This window comes from Mesoplodon densirostris, chromosome 8, assembly GCF_025265405.1.
Source record: "Mesoplodon densirostris isolate mMesDen1 chromosome 8, mMesDen1 primary haplotype, whole genome shotgun sequence".
NCBI classification, from domain to species: Eukaryota; Metazoa; Chordata; class Mammalia; order Artiodactyla; family Ziphiidae; genus Mesoplodon; species Mesoplodon densirostris.
In genome coordinates, this window is record NC_082668.1 from 103,884,246 (window position 1) to 103,901,738 (window position 17,493).

The 17,493-nt window shown below is 65.9% G+C and overlaps 3 protein-coding genes across 7 annotated transcripts in view; 1 reads left to right on the forward strand and 2 right to left on the reverse strand.

Annotated features, from left to right (window-relative positions):
- Window positions 1-13,338, forward strand: part of LIMS2 (LIM zinc finger domain containing 2) — a 32,218-nt gene extending 18,880 nt beyond the window's left edge. For all 4 annotated transcript variants that reach the window (XM_060106942.1, XM_060106943.1, XM_060106944.1 and 1 more), the window contains 6 exons: window positions 9,037-9,186; window positions 9,862-10,012; window positions 10,890-10,982; window positions 11,574-11,622; window positions 11,788-11,863; window positions 12,507-13,338. In XM_060106942.1, coding sequence (XP_059962925.1) covers window positions 9,037-9,186; window positions 9,862-10,012; window positions 10,890-10,982; window positions 11,574-11,622; window positions 11,788-11,863; window positions 12,507-12,654 — 667 coding nt within the window. In that variant the 3' untranslated portion in view covers window positions 12,655-13,338. The remainder of the gene's footprint in view (window positions 1-9,036; window positions 9,187-9,861; window positions 10,013-10,889; window positions 10,983-11,573; window positions 11,623-11,787; window positions 11,864-12,506) is intronic.
- GPR17 (G protein-coupled receptor 17) lies at window positions 1,566-4,814 on the reverse strand. Its single transcript, XM_060107249.1, is given in 5 exon segments — window positions 1,566-3,106; window positions 3,225-3,281; window positions 3,852-4,048; window positions 4,212-4,373; window positions 4,657-4,814. Coding segments are annotated over 5 exon segments (2,115 nt in total).
- Window positions 13,339-13,923: 585 nt separating the features above from the next.
- Window positions 13,924-17,493, reverse strand: part of MYO7B (myosin VIIB) — a 71,447-nt gene continuing 67,877 nt past the window's right edge. For both annotated transcript variants that reach the window (XM_060106213.1, XM_060106212.1), the window contains 7 exons: window positions 17,261-17,348; window positions 16,276-16,382; window positions 15,612-15,797; window positions 15,269-15,385; window positions 14,969-15,052; window positions 14,665-14,784; window positions 13,924-14,288 (listed from right to left, as the gene is read on the reverse strand). In XM_060106213.1, coding sequence (XP_059962196.1) covers window positions 14,187-14,288; window positions 14,665-14,784; window positions 14,969-15,052; window positions 15,269-15,385; window positions 15,612-15,797; window positions 16,276-16,382; window positions 17,261-17,348 — 804 coding nt within the window. In that variant the 3' untranslated portion in view covers window positions 13,924-14,186. The remainder of the gene's footprint in view (window positions 14,289-14,664; window positions 14,785-14,968; window positions 15,053-15,268; window positions 15,386-15,611; window positions 15,798-16,275; window positions 16,383-17,260; window positions 17,349-17,493) is intronic.

Sequence of the window (17,493 nt, forward strand, 5' to 3'; positions counted from 1 at the left end):
TCACATTCTCTGGTGCCTGTCGAGCGCCCCTTCCCGACGCTGCCGTGGTGATCTCGCCCGTCTGCCTGCCCCACCAGAGTCGTGTGTTGTCCGTCTTGGTGTCTGCGGAGCACTCGGTAGCAGCCTGGGTACTGGGTGTGGATCTGAGAGACCATCGGGGGGCAGACAGTGCAGCGGGGCGGGGGGGGCCCATGCTGGTCCGTGGGGTCACCTGCCGGGTGTGGGCCTGAGCCGCAGCTCATGCTGGGACCCCTGCTCCAGTGCTCTGCTGGAAAAATCCAGAAGAGGCTGGACGTGCTCAGCAAAGTAAAGTATCGCTGTGATGAAAGGAGTGCGGGGGCCCTACGCGCACCCTCCAGCCCAGGTCGGCGCTCTGAAGCCCATGGGGCAGAACTTCAGAGTCTGCGCGGGGCAGGCCCACCGTAGGGCCACCAGAACCATAGTCCACACTGCTGCCTTTGCCTCCGCTTTGCCATTCTTGGGTCAGAGGGAAGAAAAGTTCTGGGGAGGGAGTTGTGTTAACCAAACAGAATAACCTTCAGTTATTAAAGTACAGTTATGTTTATGATCAGTATAATCAAGTACAAGAAAGGACCGGTGAGGGCGATCAGGCCACCCTATAAGCAAAACAGCTCAAAGCTTGGCCCGCCGGGACTGGTGGAAGCCTCCTGGGAAGGAGGGTCTGGGTTAGTGGGAGACGGGTTCACAGGCCAGGCCTTGCCCTCCCCGCCACCCGGCGGCGACAAAGCTCAGCTCCCTGTGACCGTCCACCCATAGCGTGTGTTCCACGGGGACTCGGGAGGGACTGGGCAAGTGCCGAGAAGCCCTGGGGATTGTCGGGCCCGTGCAGGTCTGTGTGTGGGTTTCTGGCAGGAGGGATGGAGAGCTGATGTGCCTCACAGGCCCCGCCCGTGTTGCTGGCTGTCACCTGGTGACCACCCTGAAATGTGCTTACAATGTTGGGTTCTAATTTATAGCTTGTGTCCCCTAAACGCAGAGTTCTTTGGCAAAGGTGCCACAAAGGGACCTCAAAGCACCTTGCACTTGAGAGAAAACCTTTAGCCTCCCCCCCCCGCCCCCGCCCAGCTTCCAGTGCCCCCTCTTCCGGTGGCCGGTGGCCGGTTGCAGCTGTCTCCCGCGTCCTCTCTGCAAAGCTTCACCGCCGCGCGTTTCTGTCTCCGACGGGGGAAGGAGGCCCGGAACCTCGCAGGCTGCCCTTGGGAAAGAAAGACGCTCATTGTTCAGGAATGTTTCTGGCCTCCGTGCCCCCTCAGCAGGGGGTGAAGTTGCTGAGTGCCTCGTAGCTGTGAGTGAGCAGGGCCAGTCTCCGCAGGGGGGTGGCCGTCTGGTCCCTTCTGTTCTCCCTGTTCAGGGATTTGTGTGGCAGAGAAGACAGAACTCAGCGCCGGGTGATGAGTTCGGGCCTCGGAGCAGGTGGTGGGGGCCCGCTGAGGCTGCGGTTTGTTTTCTCGGGGCCGCTGGGGCGGAGGCGGGCTCCTCCTTGGTGGTGAGTCTGAGGGGTGGTCCTCGTGGACGAGGCGGTGCTCAGAGCGGTGGCCCCCGGCTCACAGCTCCGACCTGGCGCTCAGCGAGCTCTCGTTGGTCTTCCCGTCGGCGCTGGGGGGCGGCCCCGGCAGCCTCTTGCCGCACAGCAGGCTGCACAGGGCGTCTCGGAACTTCTCGGCCACGAAGAAGTACATGATGGGGTCGAGAGCGCCGTTGAGGCTGCTGAGGCAGGACGTGATGCGGTTGCCGAGCGCCAGCGCGCGCTGGGCGGCGCACGAGGCGCGGTGGCCGCGGTAGCGCAGCACGTAGACGGAGCGGTGGACGTGGTAGGGCACGAAGCAGACGAGGAAGATGGCCAGCACCGCGGCGATCATGCGCACCGCCTTGTTCTTGAGGCGCCGCTCCACGCGTGGGCCCTGCCGCAGGCTGCGGATGATGAGCAGGTAGCAGGTGACCGTGGTGACGAACGGGAAGGTGAAGGCCACGGCCAGAGACGCAAAGGCGTGCTGGGAGGCCTTCTCCCTGTACAGCTGCAGGCAGACCACCGTGCGGTTGGTCCGCACCGTTTGTGGGCTCACCAGCAGCGGGGCCATGGCCACGGCCACCATCACCCAGAGGAAGGCGCAGGCCAGGTGGGCGTGGAGGGGCCTGCGGAGCTTGAGGGACTTGACGGGGTGCACGATGGCCAGGAAGCGGTCAGCGCTGATGCAGGTGAGAAAGTAGATGCTGGCGTACATGTTGAGGTAGAAGAGGAAGCCGGTGAGCCGGCACGGGATCTCCCCAAACGGCCAGTGGCTCCCCGAGAAGTGGTAGACAAGGCGGGTGGGCAGGACCAGCACGCAGGACAGGTCGGCCACGGCCAGGTGCATCAGGAACACGTTGGCAGGGGTGCCGGACTTGTGGTCCCGGACGAAGAGCCACAGGGCCAGGGAGTTGCCAACAAAAGCCAGGATGAAATCCAGGAGGTAGAAGGAGGCAAAGAGGACGTTCTCCAGCGGCGTCTCTTGGCCACATTGCTCCGTGGGGGCCAGGGAGGAGTTGGCCATCAGGCCTGAGGAAGCCACCTCGAGGCCATTCATGCTTTAGCTGGAGGTAGAGCCTGGGGCTGAGCCTGGAGGGAACAAGCAGACAGGCCCTGGAGAGCCTGCGACCGGCGGGGCATCACCCTCTGCAGACGTGAGCCCTCGGAAGCCTGCGGTACCTGCCGGCCCCGACCCTGTTCCACCCCTGGCGTTGCCTCGGGGGCCACTGAGGACACCTCTTGGGTCCATCTGGGGGTGGGCAGGCATCACAGGCTCTCTGAACTTCAGCAGGAAGCAAAACCAAAACCAGGGACTGGGTGCTAAGCTGCTGCTGGGGCCGGCTCCCCACTGTGCAGCCACGTCCCTACAGGGCATGTGAAGGCCCTGTCTGGACCCTGGTGACCCGGAAGGCCACCCCTCAGGCCTGGGGGATGGAGTCAGCACCACAGGGAGAGCGTGGTGACCCGTCTGTCTGAGGCTCTGGGGGGTGTGAGGGCAGGGGGAGGAGCCCCACGTTTTCTGTTCCTTTCCCCTGTGTGCTGTCTGAGGGGTGGGGTGCATGGGGCCCCTGAGCCCCACTTCTCATGGGTGGGTGAACGGGTCACCTATTCCTGAGGGCCCGGTGTGTGGAGCTCGACCAGCTTCTCTTCAGCCTCAGGAGAACCCTGCACGCCCCTCCCTGACCTGCCTGCCCACCGGCTTCCCCAGTTCTCCCAGCACCCGGCACCCGGCACCCATCACAGGAGGGCCTGGCTGGGAATGCAGTGTCAGAGTGTCAGCGGGGGCAGAGGCCTGCTCTGTCCGCCGGCACCTGGGGGCCATCCGGGCCTGGATCCCAATGTCTCTTGAACTTTCTGGACTTAGCCCACCAGCCCCACAGTAGGCATCTTCATGAATGGAGACCTGTGTTTTAGAAAGCCCTTGGGCCCCAGGCCTGCAGCGGGTATTTTACCACCCAGGGTAGTTTAACTACCAAGAGGCAGATTCTTTCCCAGGAGAGGAAGAGCCATTTCTCCCAGAGGTGGAGAGACCTGCCAGGGTTTTCTGGCCAAGATCTGCAGCCCCAGAGAGGCCCGGGGCCCAGGGAGGCGGTCTGTCTCTGCCTGGCCTCGCCCGCCTGGTTTACCTACACCTGAGGGGCCGCGCAGCTCGGAGCCCTGCTGGCCTTGCTAACAAGCCATTTCTGTCTGCCGACGCCAGGTCTGAGTGGGTGACCTTTGCTGCCGCCCCAGCAGACAGAGTAACAGGTTCCTATTTTGATTTTGGTCAACTCGGGAGATCCAGAAAGGAGAGGGGAGGTCCCTAACACCCCGCCTCCCTCACCAGGCCTGGGACCCGGGGGTGTGGGCAGGAGAAGGCAGGACAGCCGGGCCAGAGTGCCCTCTGTGCACACCCCACACAGTCCACAGCCCCGAGCGGGGATCGGTTTCAGCCTCGCGTGCCCCTGCCTGCAGCGCAGCTTCTGGGGCTCCCCTGAAGCCCCGCCCCCAACACCTCCACTCCCTGCCTGTGTGGTTGGGCTGCAGGGGAGCAGGAGAGGCGGGAAGCAGCAGGAAGCGGGGCAGCTTGTGCGGCGTCGTGGCCCAGCCGAGCAACGGGACCCGGAGCAAGTTGCCTGCAAACTTCTCCTGGCTCTTAGCCCTCCCCTTTCATGCCCATGATAATAGCCCTGGCGGGGCTGACAGGTGCCCCGTGGGCATGGGCACGTCAGCCCTGAGGAGGAGGCTGGGTGCCATCCCCAGGCGTGGGTTCCCATAGTAGAGGGAGGGAGGGTGGTCCAGACTGTGGGGACGAGGGGCTGTCGGGCCGGCAGCAGCTTCATGCCTCGTTAACCACCACAGATGGCTGCGGGTGAGTGGCAGAGAGCGTCTGGCCAGTCGTCCTCAAGCCGAGGGAGGGCGCTTGCCCGATCATGTCACATTTTAATTATTGAAGGGGTCCAGGACCGTTCCCCTGCCCTGATGATGTCTCCTGGCTCCAGAGTGGTTCAGGCTGCCTGAAATTCTACTACAGGGATTATTGCCTGTTGCTCCAGGTGTGTGTGACTTGAGGGGGGTGGTCTGGAGGCCAAGTGAGGGAGGGGGCCTGTTGGAAACCTGGGGCTGGGTGCCCTCCGCTCTGGGCTGACCTCGGGCCCGGGCTGTGCCCCGCGGCGGTGCAGTCGGCACCCGGCCGCTCCGTGAGGGCCACTCCCAGGTACTGACCACCTCCTCTGGCCGGCACGAGGCGGCGGGCCTGCCTGGACACCGCACACCAGTCCTGAGGGGCAGGCGTCAGTTGCCTCATTTTACAGATGAGGAAACGGAGGCTCAGCATCAGCTAACTTGCCCAGGGTCACTTGGCCAGGCGACGGCCTTGGAGTAGGAAGTCAGGTCAGGAAGACCCGGCGGGGACAGCCAACACCTCCACCTACGGCTCCTGGCTGCTAGAGCTAGCGCTGGGAGTTTCCTCCCCGGCTCAGCGGCTCCCCCGGGGGCCTGGCCCCAGGACCAGCGACACAGTTGGCACCACCCCTTGTTCAAAAGGCGGCACAATGGTGACGGCAGAGCAGCGAACCGAGCGGGGGCCCCGCGTGCCTGCACAGGTGGCACCCGGTGGCCGGGCCAGCGCCTGGCTTCCTGCTCCCGCCCCGTCCCCTCCGCCTCCCAGGCCTGAAGGCTGCGTGCGCCGTGCTCTCTCCGGGGGCGCAGACTTGGTTTCAGAATGCTTTCAGGCTCGCTTCTGCTGTGCCGGGGTTCCTCTCCCCTCCCCCACGTTAGGAGTTTCGGTGCTGGTCCAGCCGTGCGGTCCGCAGTGGCCCCTGGTCCTCTCCGCGGGTCCCCAGAAACGCCCGCCCTCGCTGCCCCTCGGCGTGTCGCTCAGCTCGGGCAAGGCGACTGGGGTGCGTGCAGTTTGGCCCGGGCCTGGGCGGGCTTGGGGCCCCAGCCTTGGTCAGGTGCAGGGCTTGGTCTCCGCGGAGGGGACGTGGGCGGGCCTGGTGGCGGGGGGTGGCCGTCTCCCGGGCATCGGCCGCCAGCACCTCTCCCTCCCGACTCCTCCCCTGGCCCCTCCTGGAGCTGCCTGGCTCGAGGTGAGGGGCACGGGGGCTGTCCCTGCAGCCGTGGGACCACAGGCCGGGCGCTCACGCTTCCTTTAAAAGCCCGGACAGGGAGACAGGAACACTGCCTGTGCGCTGCTCTCATTCAGACCCGGGGTGGCCTGGATGACTAGGTCGTAGCCCGACCACGGAGAGGCGTCTCGGGAACGGGGCTGGGCTCACGTCCCTGCCCTGCTCTGCCTGTGCCTCTGCTGGGCTTGAGCTCCCCGCCCGCCCCGCCAGGCCCTGCCCTTACCTCTGTCGGCGGGTCTGGGGCGGCAGGCGGGCTGCAGCCTGTGGGTGGGTGGTGGGCTCCGCGCAGCTGTGGTGGAGGCCGGCTGGCTATTTAAGGAGAGGAGGCAAGGCTGCAGCCCCTCGGGCCCTGAAAGGCCGCTTCATTCCCGAGGGGTCCCCCGTGTGGTGGGCCACTCCTCTGGCTGCCTCTGCTGCCGCTGGGCCATGAATATTCCAGTGTGTCCCAGCCGTCCCCCCCGCCTGCCACCGCCCCCAGCTGGGCCACTGAGCGTCACAGAGGCCGAGTGTGCGACTGTCTTCGAAGCCGCAGAGTGGGCGCCGGCCGGGTGGGAGGCCTGGCTGGGACCGACAGACACAACAGGACGTTTCAGATCAGGGTAATTTCCTGGGAGGCGGGGAGGGGGCCAGGGAGGGGCTGGCCGCCATGGCAACGGGCCTGGGCGCCCAAGCCTGCACTGGCCATCGGCAGAGGGGGTCTTGTGAATGGGGAGGGTGGGAGGCCAAGGAGTCTTGTTCGGTCCAATGAGAGGGGACTCTTTAAGGACGCTTCCTTAGGGTCCTTGTGTCCTGCCCCGTATAATGGGGCCCCGTTTGGGCGAGCGGAATAAATCACGGCCTTTATCTCGAACGGGGCCCAGCTGCAGGCTGCCTCATAATGGGGCGCTGTCTGTGCCTGTGGGGACCCGGAGGCCTGGCCCTCGCCTGTGTGGGCTCCTCCTCTGGACGGGAAGCCTGGGAAGAGGGTCGCTGCGGCCCGCCGCCCACCTGCCCCACAGCTCTTCCTGGGAGTCTGCGGGGTGTTTGGATGTTGACAGTGGCTGCTCCTGTGACGGCTCCAGCAGAGCTTGGTTCTCCCCGTCTTTCCCAAAGTGATGCATCCGGTACACAGGGAGCCGAATCACCATTCCTAATTTCAAAAGACTTCAAAAAACTTTTTAGTGACAATGTTGAAAGATGTACACAGCCATCCCTGGGAAGTACCTGCCACAAGTACTGTCAAATTCTTTCGCACAAACCCGTGCACTTGGGATTACTGCCCATTTTACAGACGGGGAAATGGGCTCAGAGAGGTGAGGTAACTGGCCAACAACAAACCAGTGGGGTGGCCGAGCCCGCATTTGGACTCAAGCGTGTGTCACTCTGAAACTCAGGCTGTACGCGTATGTGGTTTGTTCTCTTCTTCGGTTGCAGCTCAGTGGTAACATTCTTAGGTTCCATCTTCATTCTACCTGGGAAAAACTTCTGCAGGTTGCCTTTAGATCTGGCGCTGGGATCAGGTCTGTTGAAAAGGCGTTTCCTGTCTGGGGTTCCATCAAGAGGGCGGGACTGCTCAGTTCTGTCATGCCTGGGAGCCGGTGGGGTATGCGGCCCCCCTCCCCGCTGTGGCCCGGGGTGGCTGTCTGGGAGAACTGGCTCACGGTGACTTGAAATGTGGGAGTCTGGCTGGCTGCTGTCAGGTGACTGATGGCGGTGGTTTTAAGGGCACTGACCGTCGCAACAGAATTTTGAGGAGTTGCGCTCATTTCTATATCTTTGAAACAAAAACCGTTCCGTATGGGTTGCACATTGTCCTACTGCTAAAGACGAGTCACCAGGATTGGAGTGGGGTTGTAGGGAATAAATGCCCTGTCTGTGGCAGAGACGCAGCAGGCGGCAGGCGTGGGCGTGGTGAGGCCCCGCCGTGGCAGGAGGCCTGGGATGGGGCTGGGGCACGGGGTGTCTGGGGGAGAGTGGGGCGGGGAGAGCCCACTGGGCTTCAGGGATCTGGGGACGGAAGGGAGATGGGGACTGTAGCCACGGGCCATGTCTGTGGCCCCTGGGCCGGTAGAGTGAGCTGGGGGTCCCAGGCCAGGAGACGACCTTCCAGTCTTGGTGGCCACGTCGTCGTGGGGAGATGACGCCTGCCGTCCTTCCCTTCTTGTCTTTTACAATCATTCACCCACTTACGCATCAGAAGACCTGTCCTGAGCCACTGCCCTGTGTGGGGCACACAGGGTCCAGAAGAGCACAGCTGGGAGCTGGTCAGCAGCTTAGCAGGTGGCTGCTGGGCACTCCCTCGGGCCCCTTGCCCTTCACCCCGGGGAGCTAAGACACACTCAGGGCAAGCACAGGGCAGTCCAGACCCAAACGCGGTAGGAGGCACCGCGGTCAAGGGTATGGAGTTGGCTGCCCGGGCACCTAGGGTCTGCCCACCACACCTGCTTGGGGGTTCCTGAGTCTGAGAGTTACTCTCTTAAGTGGACTCCCTGACCTGCCTCTAAAAGAGGCCCGCACCGGTATCAGGTGGCCGGGAGGCTGGTGAGAGTGGGTTGGGGACCTGGAAAGGGAGGGAAGGAGGGCCCGGATGCTGAGAGCACTGGCAGACTGGGTGGCAGGTGGGGGATGGGAGCAGTGCACTGGGGCCTTTGTGCATCTTCGCCCGGAGACCCTGAATCTAATTAGACCCTAATCTAATCTAATGCCGCCTTTGAGGCCCAAGGAAACAGAAACCATGTTGATTTCTCTCTCTCGGTAGAGACCGCAGCTGTGGCCCTATGGAGGGAGTAACATCAGAAATTACTCTGAGGTCTTTACAAAAAAGACTCTGTAATGACAGTTCCTGGGTCTGGGGGCCTCCATCTGACACAGCTGCACTTGTCTTTGGAGACAGAGGGAGCCTGTAGACGTCCGGGTTCCTCTTTGTCGGGCCGACCCCTGAGGAAGCAGGCGTGCAGGCCCAACGGGCCTGGCACTCCTTGGCCCCTGGGCGGGGCACGAAAGTCACTATACGGTCACTCGTGTGTGTTAAAAGACATTTGAAAAATAAAATGAATTTTTCAGCAAACGTCCATGAAATGTCTGCCCTCGTCCACACACGATGTCCCAGGCTCAGAAAAAGCGTAAAGAAGAAAAACACCCCATTTTCTGTACTGTCCAAACACGGCGTGCTGCTGTGTTTCCTTCTGGTCTTTGTCCCGTGCAGAGGCTCCTTTTAGAGGGTGTACCTGGGGCCCTCCCGGCCGCAGGACTGCTAGCTTGCTTTTCTGGACCACCGAGCTGAGCCCCCCGAGGCTTCCCGGCAGGCGTTCGTTCAAGCTGCGGACGGGGGCCAGGGGCGTCTTCTCCAGGGAGGTGGCCCAGGCTGCCTGGGGAGGAAGAGGAGTGGCTCTGCCCCGACCCCCACCTCACTTCTCACAGGCACCTGTGCCGACCCTGCCACAGCCGTGAGAAGGCCAAGGGCCTGGGCAAGTACATCTGTCAGCGCTGCTACCTGGTCATTGACGAGCAGCCCCTCATGTTCAAGAGTGATGCGTACCACCCAGACCACTTCAGCTGCACCCACTGCGGGTAGGTGCACAGCCGGGGCCCGGCTGACCGGGAACGGGGAGAGCCGGGCGGAGGTGGGCCGGCCGCCCGGGGCAGTGATGGGTCGGGAGGGGAGCACCGGGGGGGCAGAGAGGGGCATCCGGAGAGGGGGGTGCAGTGCAAGGTAGCATGGGTCCGGGAGGGCACTGCTGCAGGAAACGCCTCTCTCAGGGGAGGCTGGCGGGAGGACTCACGGGTGAGCGAGGGCTGGGCCCCCCCCCCCGCCCCCGCCGGTGAAGCCGAGAGGAGGGAATCCCAGGTGCGCAGGGTGAGCCTGAGGTGGAGCGGATGAGGGAGGAAGGAGAGGCCACGGAGCCATGCCCTCATGCCGGCCCCAGACGCCCAGTCTGGTCTGGAGGGCGGGGGCCCGGGGAACAGATCTGTGCTGGACACAGGCCACCTTCTGCAAGGGCCCGGTGGGAATCCTGTGCCCCGGGGCCCATCTGGGGCACAGGAAGTCTCCAAAGACAGCAGAGATGAAAGCAACGCCTGCCCCGGGCGGGCGCTCTGCTGGGACCGAGCTGGTGGGGGGTGGAGGTGGCGGGTGTGTCTCAGGAAGCTGCTTCCCTGGCGCTGGAGGGGCTGGGGTGACCCTCCCAGCACGACAGGCCACAGAAGGGCAGGGTGGTCACCCGGGGGCTTCACGCTGTCTTCCAGGAAGGAGCTGACTGCAGAGGCCCGCGAGCTGAAGGGCGAGCTCTACTGCCTGCCCTGCCATGACAAGATGGGTGTCCCCATCTGTGGGGCCTGCCGCCGGCCCATCGAGGGCCGTGTGGTCAACGCGCTGGGCAAGCAGTGGCACGTGGAGGTGAGCGAGGCCAGCCTGGACAGCAGGTGGGCGACCCGGCTCCCGTCCCCAGACAGCCTGGCCCCGAAGCCCCTCCACATGCCCTCCAGCCCCCAGGCCATGTGGCCGGCTCCCAGCGGGGACCTTCCTCGTGGGTGCTACCCCTCCTCACCCCTGGTCTGGGACAGGTCTGTCCACGGGACCCAGGAGACTTGAGCCCACAGGCCATGGCCGGGCAGGCACACCCCCTCCCTCCCTCCCCATCCTGGCCTTCTAGAGGATTCCAAAGTCATGAGAACACCTTGGGGACACTGGCCCAGGGTGCCCTGTGGGATTGCGGTTGACGGAAGTGGCTGCGTGTCCGGCCCACCTGCAGGCGAGGTGCTCAGGTGTGTCCGACTGGCTGTTCGGGAACACTCACCCCTGCGCTGGGGGCTCTGATGGCCTTAGGGACACCACCTGGCCGGGAGGCGTGCAAGCTCGTGACGGGGCCAGCTCTGTGTCCCACAGTCTCTGCCCTGGGCGGCCTCTTGGCGAGGGTCCTGGCTCGGCCCCGGCCCCCTGGGGGAGGGTGAATCCTCACACGCCACAGCCTCCACGGGCGGAAGGTGTGCCCGGTGACTCTAGGCCTGTAGAGGTGTGCACCAGAGGCAGACGGTGCAGCCCTCCACGGCCCAGGCACCTCGCCGGCCCCGACACGGGGGCCGAGGGTGCCCCGTGGGCCCGGGGAGGATGCAGCGCCACCAGGTATCAGGGATGGAGTGGGGTCTGCTGACCAGGAGCAGTCCGTGGAGGTGTCAGCCCAGCGAGGCCCCCCACCCACCAGCCTCCGCTTCCTGGCTGTGCGCTGGGAGGTCGCTCCAGGCCTGACGCTGCCCTCCCTGCACCGCCCCCCCAGCACTTTGTCTGCGCCAAGTGTGAGAAGCCGTTCCTGGGGCACCGGCACTATGAGAAGAAGGGCCTGGCCTACTGTGAGACCCACTACAACCAGGTAGGGCCCGGGACCGGGGAGGCGGGAGCTGCGGGGAGCCGGCAGGGCGCGGGCTGGGAAGGCGGCTGTGTGAGTGGCAGGAGAGGACATGGGGCGGCCCCCGGGGGCCCCGCCGTGGGTGCTGAGGCCAGGCCTGTGAGCTCAGGGTCTCAGGACCAGGGCAGCCCTCTGGGCCTCAGTGTCCCCATTTGAGAAACGTGCCTTGTGGCCCAGGCCTGCCCCGGGCACTGAATGAGATGGCAGTGTTAAGTCCTGGGCTCTTGGGGTGACATGTACCACCATCTCCTCCCCCCTGCCAGGCCTGGCAAAGCTGCCCAGCTGTTCTGGCACAGAGGACAGGGTTACTGCCTTGCCCACACTTGTCAGGACACGGGCGGGAGCAAAGGGGCCTTAGGGGGAGCCATGCCTCCACCTGCTGTCTTTCCCAGGAGGTAGTTCTGATGGACCCTCAGGCCTGAGGCTGTGCCCTGGCAGGAGGCCCAGGTGGCTGATGAGAGCTGCTCTTTGGGGGGGTGGGTGGGGGCCACACCCCTGGCTCTGGGCTGGGGGCACGAATGCCTGCAGCGAGTTTAATACCCGCTCTGTCCACAGCTCTTTGGGGACGTCTGCTACACCTGCAGCCACGTGATCGAGGGTGACGGTAAGGCCCCTCTGTCCCTGTGCCCCCTTCCCGCCCCAGGCCCCGTTCCCCCGCGCTCTCTGGGCTGTGGGTCCTGCAGCTGCGCGTCCAGCTGGCCCTCCGTGTGCACAGCTGGGCCTGTGGCTGGCCTGGGGGGGCCGCTAAGCCCCCATCTGCCCCTCACAGTGGTGTCGGCCCTCAACAAGGCCTGGTGTGTGCACTGCTTCTCCTGTTCCACCTGCAACAGCCGGCTCACCCTGAAGTAAGTCGTGCTGGTTCCCGGGGATCGGGGGCCGAGGGGGGCGGAGACCTGCAGGGCGTCCCCCTCCCTCCCCCTGGAGCCCATCGGGGGCTCGCGCTGGAGTCGGCTTGCCATGGGCTCTTCCCTTCAGCGGACTTTCCCTGAACGCCCACTGTTATCAGGCCCTGGGGATGCAGTGGGTGCAGAGGCAGCCCCAGCCCCGAGAAGGCAGGGCCAGGGACCCCCCAGGGCATGGTGGGAGGAAGAGTCTCACGAGCCTCCGCACTCGGAAGGGCGCTGGCCTCTGGGGAGGGAAGAACACTCCGGCTCAGGGAGCAGCAGGCACGCTCAGAGCCGAGGGAGCCAGACCTCACCCAGGAGGCCGAGAGGGGGGAGGACAGCTGGAGCGGTGAGGTGAGGTGCAGCCCGGCTTCTGAGGACAAGAGGGAAGGTTCTGGAGTTTCAGCATTCAAGAGAAGTCTCTAGGCAGAAAGGGAGGCCTGGAGGCCCACCTCCTCGTCTCCCATGGCGTCCGGCCAGAAGGCACCCCCTGGACCTGGCCGGCTGGCGGGGGGGGGGCAGGCTGGGGTAGGGGAGGTGGTGGGCTCTGGGCTGGGGGTCCGAGGAGACCCCGGCTCTCCTGGCCGCTGCCCCTCCTCCGCAGGAACAAGTTCGTGGAGGTCGACATGAAGCCCGTGTGTAAGAGGTGCTACGAGAAGTTCCCGCTGGAGCTGAAGAAGCGGCTGAAGAAGCTGTCGGAGCTGGCAGCCCGCAGGGCGCAGCCCAAGCCCGCGGGCCTCCAGCCCGCCTGAGAGGCCCGCCCGCTGCTCCCCGCGGCTTCGCTGCCCGCCCCCGCTGCCCGAACCTGCGGCTTCTCCCTGCCCGTCTCTCCGCTCAGCATCCTCCTCCCCGCCACAAGGCATCCCGTCCCTCCCCTCCCTCCTTCCACGAGGCCAGAGGCCACGAGGCAGGGGCCTGGGCGTGGCAAGCCTGTGACACGTCCTCGTCCACAGCTTCAGCCTGAGGTCTTCCAGGGACAGAAGCAAGTAGGGCCAGGGTCACCTGGGTCGGCCTGTCCTGACCTGTCCCATCCCTGCAGGAGGCCTCGTGGCTCACATTCTGTGGCAGCTTGGCCAGCCTCCGCCCCCCGGGGCCCGGGTGTAGCCCACGGCCAGGTGGCCACCCGGACCCCAGGGCCTTGTGGGTGGGCGCCCCCGGGGAACCACCCTGCAGTCCCCCGACCACGCACGCGCTCAGCCAAGCAGGAGCCTCGTGCCCAGGCCAGGCCGGTGAGTCCTGCTTCTTCAGCCCACGCAGCAGCAGGAGGGCCCCCGCTCGCCCCGCCGCCAGGGCACACGCTGACTCCCCGGTGCAGCCTGGGGCCAGGAGGTGGTGGGCTCTGGTGGGTGGCTCGTTCCTGCCCTCCGGGGAGGACAGCGTGGCACCCTGGTGTTGGGACTCACACTTGCACAACAAATGAAGGCTTCTCTACACGACCCCAGGGCTTGCGTGGTTTGTGACACTGCGGTGGACACGCTGCCGCAGGGTTAGGGAGACAGACGCCAGACCGGACAGGCATCCCAGGGCCAGGCTGCGGACAGAGACCCTCAGTCCTTGAAGGCTGGCCCGGTGGGAGGAGTCGGGGGACAGGCTCCGACAGGGCTGGCGGGGGCCGTGGGCGCCCAGCCCAGGCTCCGAGGCCCCGCATGCAGCTCCGCCCTCGGGGCAGCGAAGGCAGCGGCCACCTCCACCAGACCCTCCTGGCGGCAGCCCGTGTCCGGTGCCGAGTGGGGGAAGGAGGAAAGGTGTGCAGAAGGGCCCGTAGAAAGCGTCTCCGCAGTCTGAGGAGGAGGAAGGGAAGGGGGGCGGGTGGAAGGAAAGGGAGGAGGGAGACACGAAGGAAGTCACTCCCTGAGGACGGAGCTGTCCTCCGCTGGGCCTGGACGGGCCGCAGTGCTTTTTGCTTTCTCTGGAAGGAACCCTTTGCTGGACCTCCTGCCCACCCGAGCCCCAACCCGACCCTCGTCTCTCGCTGACACACTCCCCACTGCTCTGCGGAAATTTTATTGAACATTCCTGGGGCGGGGAGCGTCCTCCCCGCCATCCATCCGTGGGCCTGGAGGCCTGCCAGCCCCGGCCCTGCCCTTCGGCCCTCAGAGTCAGCACCCAGGGGAGGGGGCCCCTGGAGTGCCACAGGGTGGTGGTGCTGGGGGTTCTGGGGAGAGGGTGACTTGAAAGGCTGCCACCAGAGGGCAGGCCTTGGGCCCAGAGAAGGGCCCTCGGGAAGTGCCACCAGGACACCCCGATTGCGAAGGGTGGCTGAATGGGCAAGAGGGCCCCGCTGCTAGGGACCGGCCGGGACTGAGGTCTGGGGGCCCCGCTGCTTGTTCACGGTGCTCAGCAGCTGCTGCACGTACGAGGTCAGCAGGTCGTCCATCTTGTAGCCCTGGACGGGGGGAAGGGTGGGGTCGGAGTCTGAGTGGTACAGCTAAGCGGGGCTTGGGCCAGTGGGCAGGGCATGAGGAGAGAAACAGGGCTCCTGCGGCCGGGCCCCGAGTCCCCTTCCCTCCCTGGGACCACAGGCCCCCCTGCCAGGCCTTGTTGCTCCCCTGGGTGACAGGCCCAGCCCTTCCTGAGCTGCACCTCCTTCCTCTGCCGGCCCAGCCTGGCCTGCCCACCCCAGGCATGGGGGCCACGTCCTCCCAGGGAGCAACTCGCCCGGTGGCCAGGGGGGTTGGGTCAGGGTCGGGGAAACCCAGTGTCCGGAGCCTCTGGGTCCTTTGTGTCTGGGCTGGGAGAAGCCCCCCGGGCCTCGGGCTCACCAGAGAGGTCTCACACAGCAGGCGGCTGCCCCGGCCCAGGCTCCCCAGCACCATGTGGAAGTAAGTGCTACCGCTGCTCCAGCTGGCAATCTTGGTGAACGGGTAGGTGGTGAGCAGGTCCTGGGGGCACAGCAGGCGGTGGGAAGGAGCCAATCAAAGCCCAGACGGCCCAGGGGCCCTGAGTCTGAGCTGCTGCCCGGGGTCCTCCAGAGCCCACGGGGCCATGTGTGGGAGGCCAGGAGGGCAGCCCCACCTGCGCAGGGGCCCCAGGACCCTGGCGCAGTCCCCGGGGTCCTCCCACTACCTTGGTCTTGGGGTGGATGAGCAGAACCCCGTGCCGGTTGATGGCGATGAGGATGATATCCGGGTAGGAGGGCTCCGAGGTTTGCTGGGGAGGGAGGGGGGCCACAGTGATCACAGCCCAGCCTGGGAGGCCAGGCGGCCCCTCCCCTAGACGCATGCACGCACACACATGCACACTTGCTCCCCCAGACCTGGCCGCTGGCCCTGCCCGTGGCGTGTTTAGGGGAGAAGCTCAGGCTGCTGGGGCCAGAGCCGGGGGGGCCTGCGTGCCCAGGATGGCCGGGCTTGGGGCGCGGCCTACCTTCACCTCGAAGAAGGCAGACCCGAAGGTGGGCCACCGGCAGATCCACTTCAGGAAGGCCACCTTGGCCTCCTCCACTGTCATGTCCCTGCGCTTGTCACAGGCCAGGAGGATGCGCTGGGGGATGCAAGGGCCAGTGAGGGCCTGAGTGGAGGCCACTGCCCGACCGGGCTGCCACACAAGGCCCCGAGGTCCTGGCCCAGAGCGGCAGCTGCTGCCTGAGGCCGTGGACAGCGTGGGGAAGGTGCTACAGCGGACCCAGGCCACCCCCAACGGTGGCACCTGGGCGGGGTCCCTGTAGGAGCAGCAGCCGAGGGTCCCCTCCCCAGCCCCTGCCAATGACCTTCTTCCATTCCTCTGAGGACATCAGACGTGTGAGGTTCTCAGGCACGAGTTCCCTCAGGACCTTGGGCATGCTAGCTAGCTGGGACCGGTCATTGCCAAACTGAGCCTTGTAGATGAGGCCTGCCAGGTGGACGGCATCCTCCTGCGAACACTTGTGGAACCCACGCAGGTACTTGGGCAGCTCCTGGGTGCAGGACAAGCTGGACTTTAGGCTGCAGCCACCCCCAGCTTCACGCTCATGTGGTAGCCCGCCCGCATCCAGGAAACCGAGCCCGCAAAAAGCTAAGGTCATCAGGGTACGGTGTCCAGCGCAGGGAAGGCCGCTGAGTGGAGGCAGGGCTCCCTGCCGTCTCGCTGTGGAGGCCGAGGCCTGCTCTACCCGCTTCAGGGCGAGGGCCAGTGCTCCACGGGCTGCAGGGCTCTGCGCGCCTCCCCGCCCCGGCAGGCAGGCATGCTGCAGGTGCTGGTACGGCCGCTGTCTCCAGACGCCGCTGTCCCTCTGCTCCTGGCTCCAGAACCCTCAGGGGCGCGGCCGGCCCACCGTGAGGCCGTGGGCGGGAGCTGGGTGCCCAGGGGCAAGGCGGCCGTGCTCCACTCTCAGGGCAGGTGTGGGCTGGAGCGAGGGTGGCCCCAACGCCCACCAGGAGGGGCGGCCCGGGTACCTGATGGTAATGGAGTATGGTGTCTGCCTTCACGTCTCTCCCTGGGGCCACGCTGAGCCACAGTTTCCGCATGAAGTACACCTGGTAGGGGAGCGTCACGGCGGCCCCTGGACAGGGGTGGCAGTGAGCACCAAGCCCGTCCCTGGCCCAGCAGGCCGGGGCGCTGCCCACCCACCCCCGCACCCTGCCCCTTGGCCCCTCGCATCGCCGCTGTGTTTGCTACTGCGGCCTCCCCAGCTGGACAGCCTCCACGCCTCTTTCTCCCTGGCCCCCAGCTCTTCCTCATCCCTCAAGATGAGTGTAGAAGCCCCTCTTCCGGCAGCATTCGCGGATCTCCCCGTGGGGTCAGGCCCTGTTCCGCCCTCTCTGCCCCCATGCACCCTCCATCACCCCGCAGTCCCGCCATGTGTTCTAGGCCTGCCGCATGCCCGGCCCCTGCCGGAGTTGGGAGAGCTCCAGGGGAATGAGAATGAATGAATAAATGAACGGGCATAGCCATGCAGGAGTGGCCCGGGGAGCCCCCTGGCCCTGGCCCAGGAGGCAGACAAGCCCTGCCCCGCCTCACATCCCCGCAACGCCCCTTCCCCGCCGCACCTCTCCTTCCCGACCTCCCGGCCCCTCCCCTCCTTGCCGGCCCCTGCCCTCCTTGCCGGCCCCACCCCTCCTTCCCGGCCCCTCCCCTCCTTCCCGGCCCCTCCCCCCTGCCGGCCCCTCCCCTCCTTACCGGCCCCACCCCTCCTTACCGGCCCCACCCCTCCTTACCGGCCCCTCCCCTCCTTACCGGCCCCTCCCCCCTGCCGGCTCCTCCCCTCCTTACCGGCCCCACCCCTCCTTCCCGGCCCCTCCCCTCCTTACCGGCCCCACCCCTCCTTACCGGCCCCACCCCTCCTTACCGGCCCCTCCCCTCCTTCCCGACCCCTCCCCTCCTTCCCGACCTCTCCCCTCCTTCCTGGCCCCAGCCTGCCCCACAGAGCCCTCCCCTCACCTTCCTTCTGGGGCTTGTTCTTCTTCACCCAGTCGGCCACCTGCCTCAAGGAGTCAAAGAAGAAGTCTCCCTCCTTCTGGCTGATGACCTGGGGCGGGTGGAGAGGAGGGCACAGGGGGGCATGCAGGTGTGCGGCATCCAGGGACCCATCTCTGACCTGGGAGGCTAGGTGCCGCACCGGGGCTCTGACCCCTCCCGCCTACGTCCCTTCAGCCTGTGTGCCGCGGGGGGCC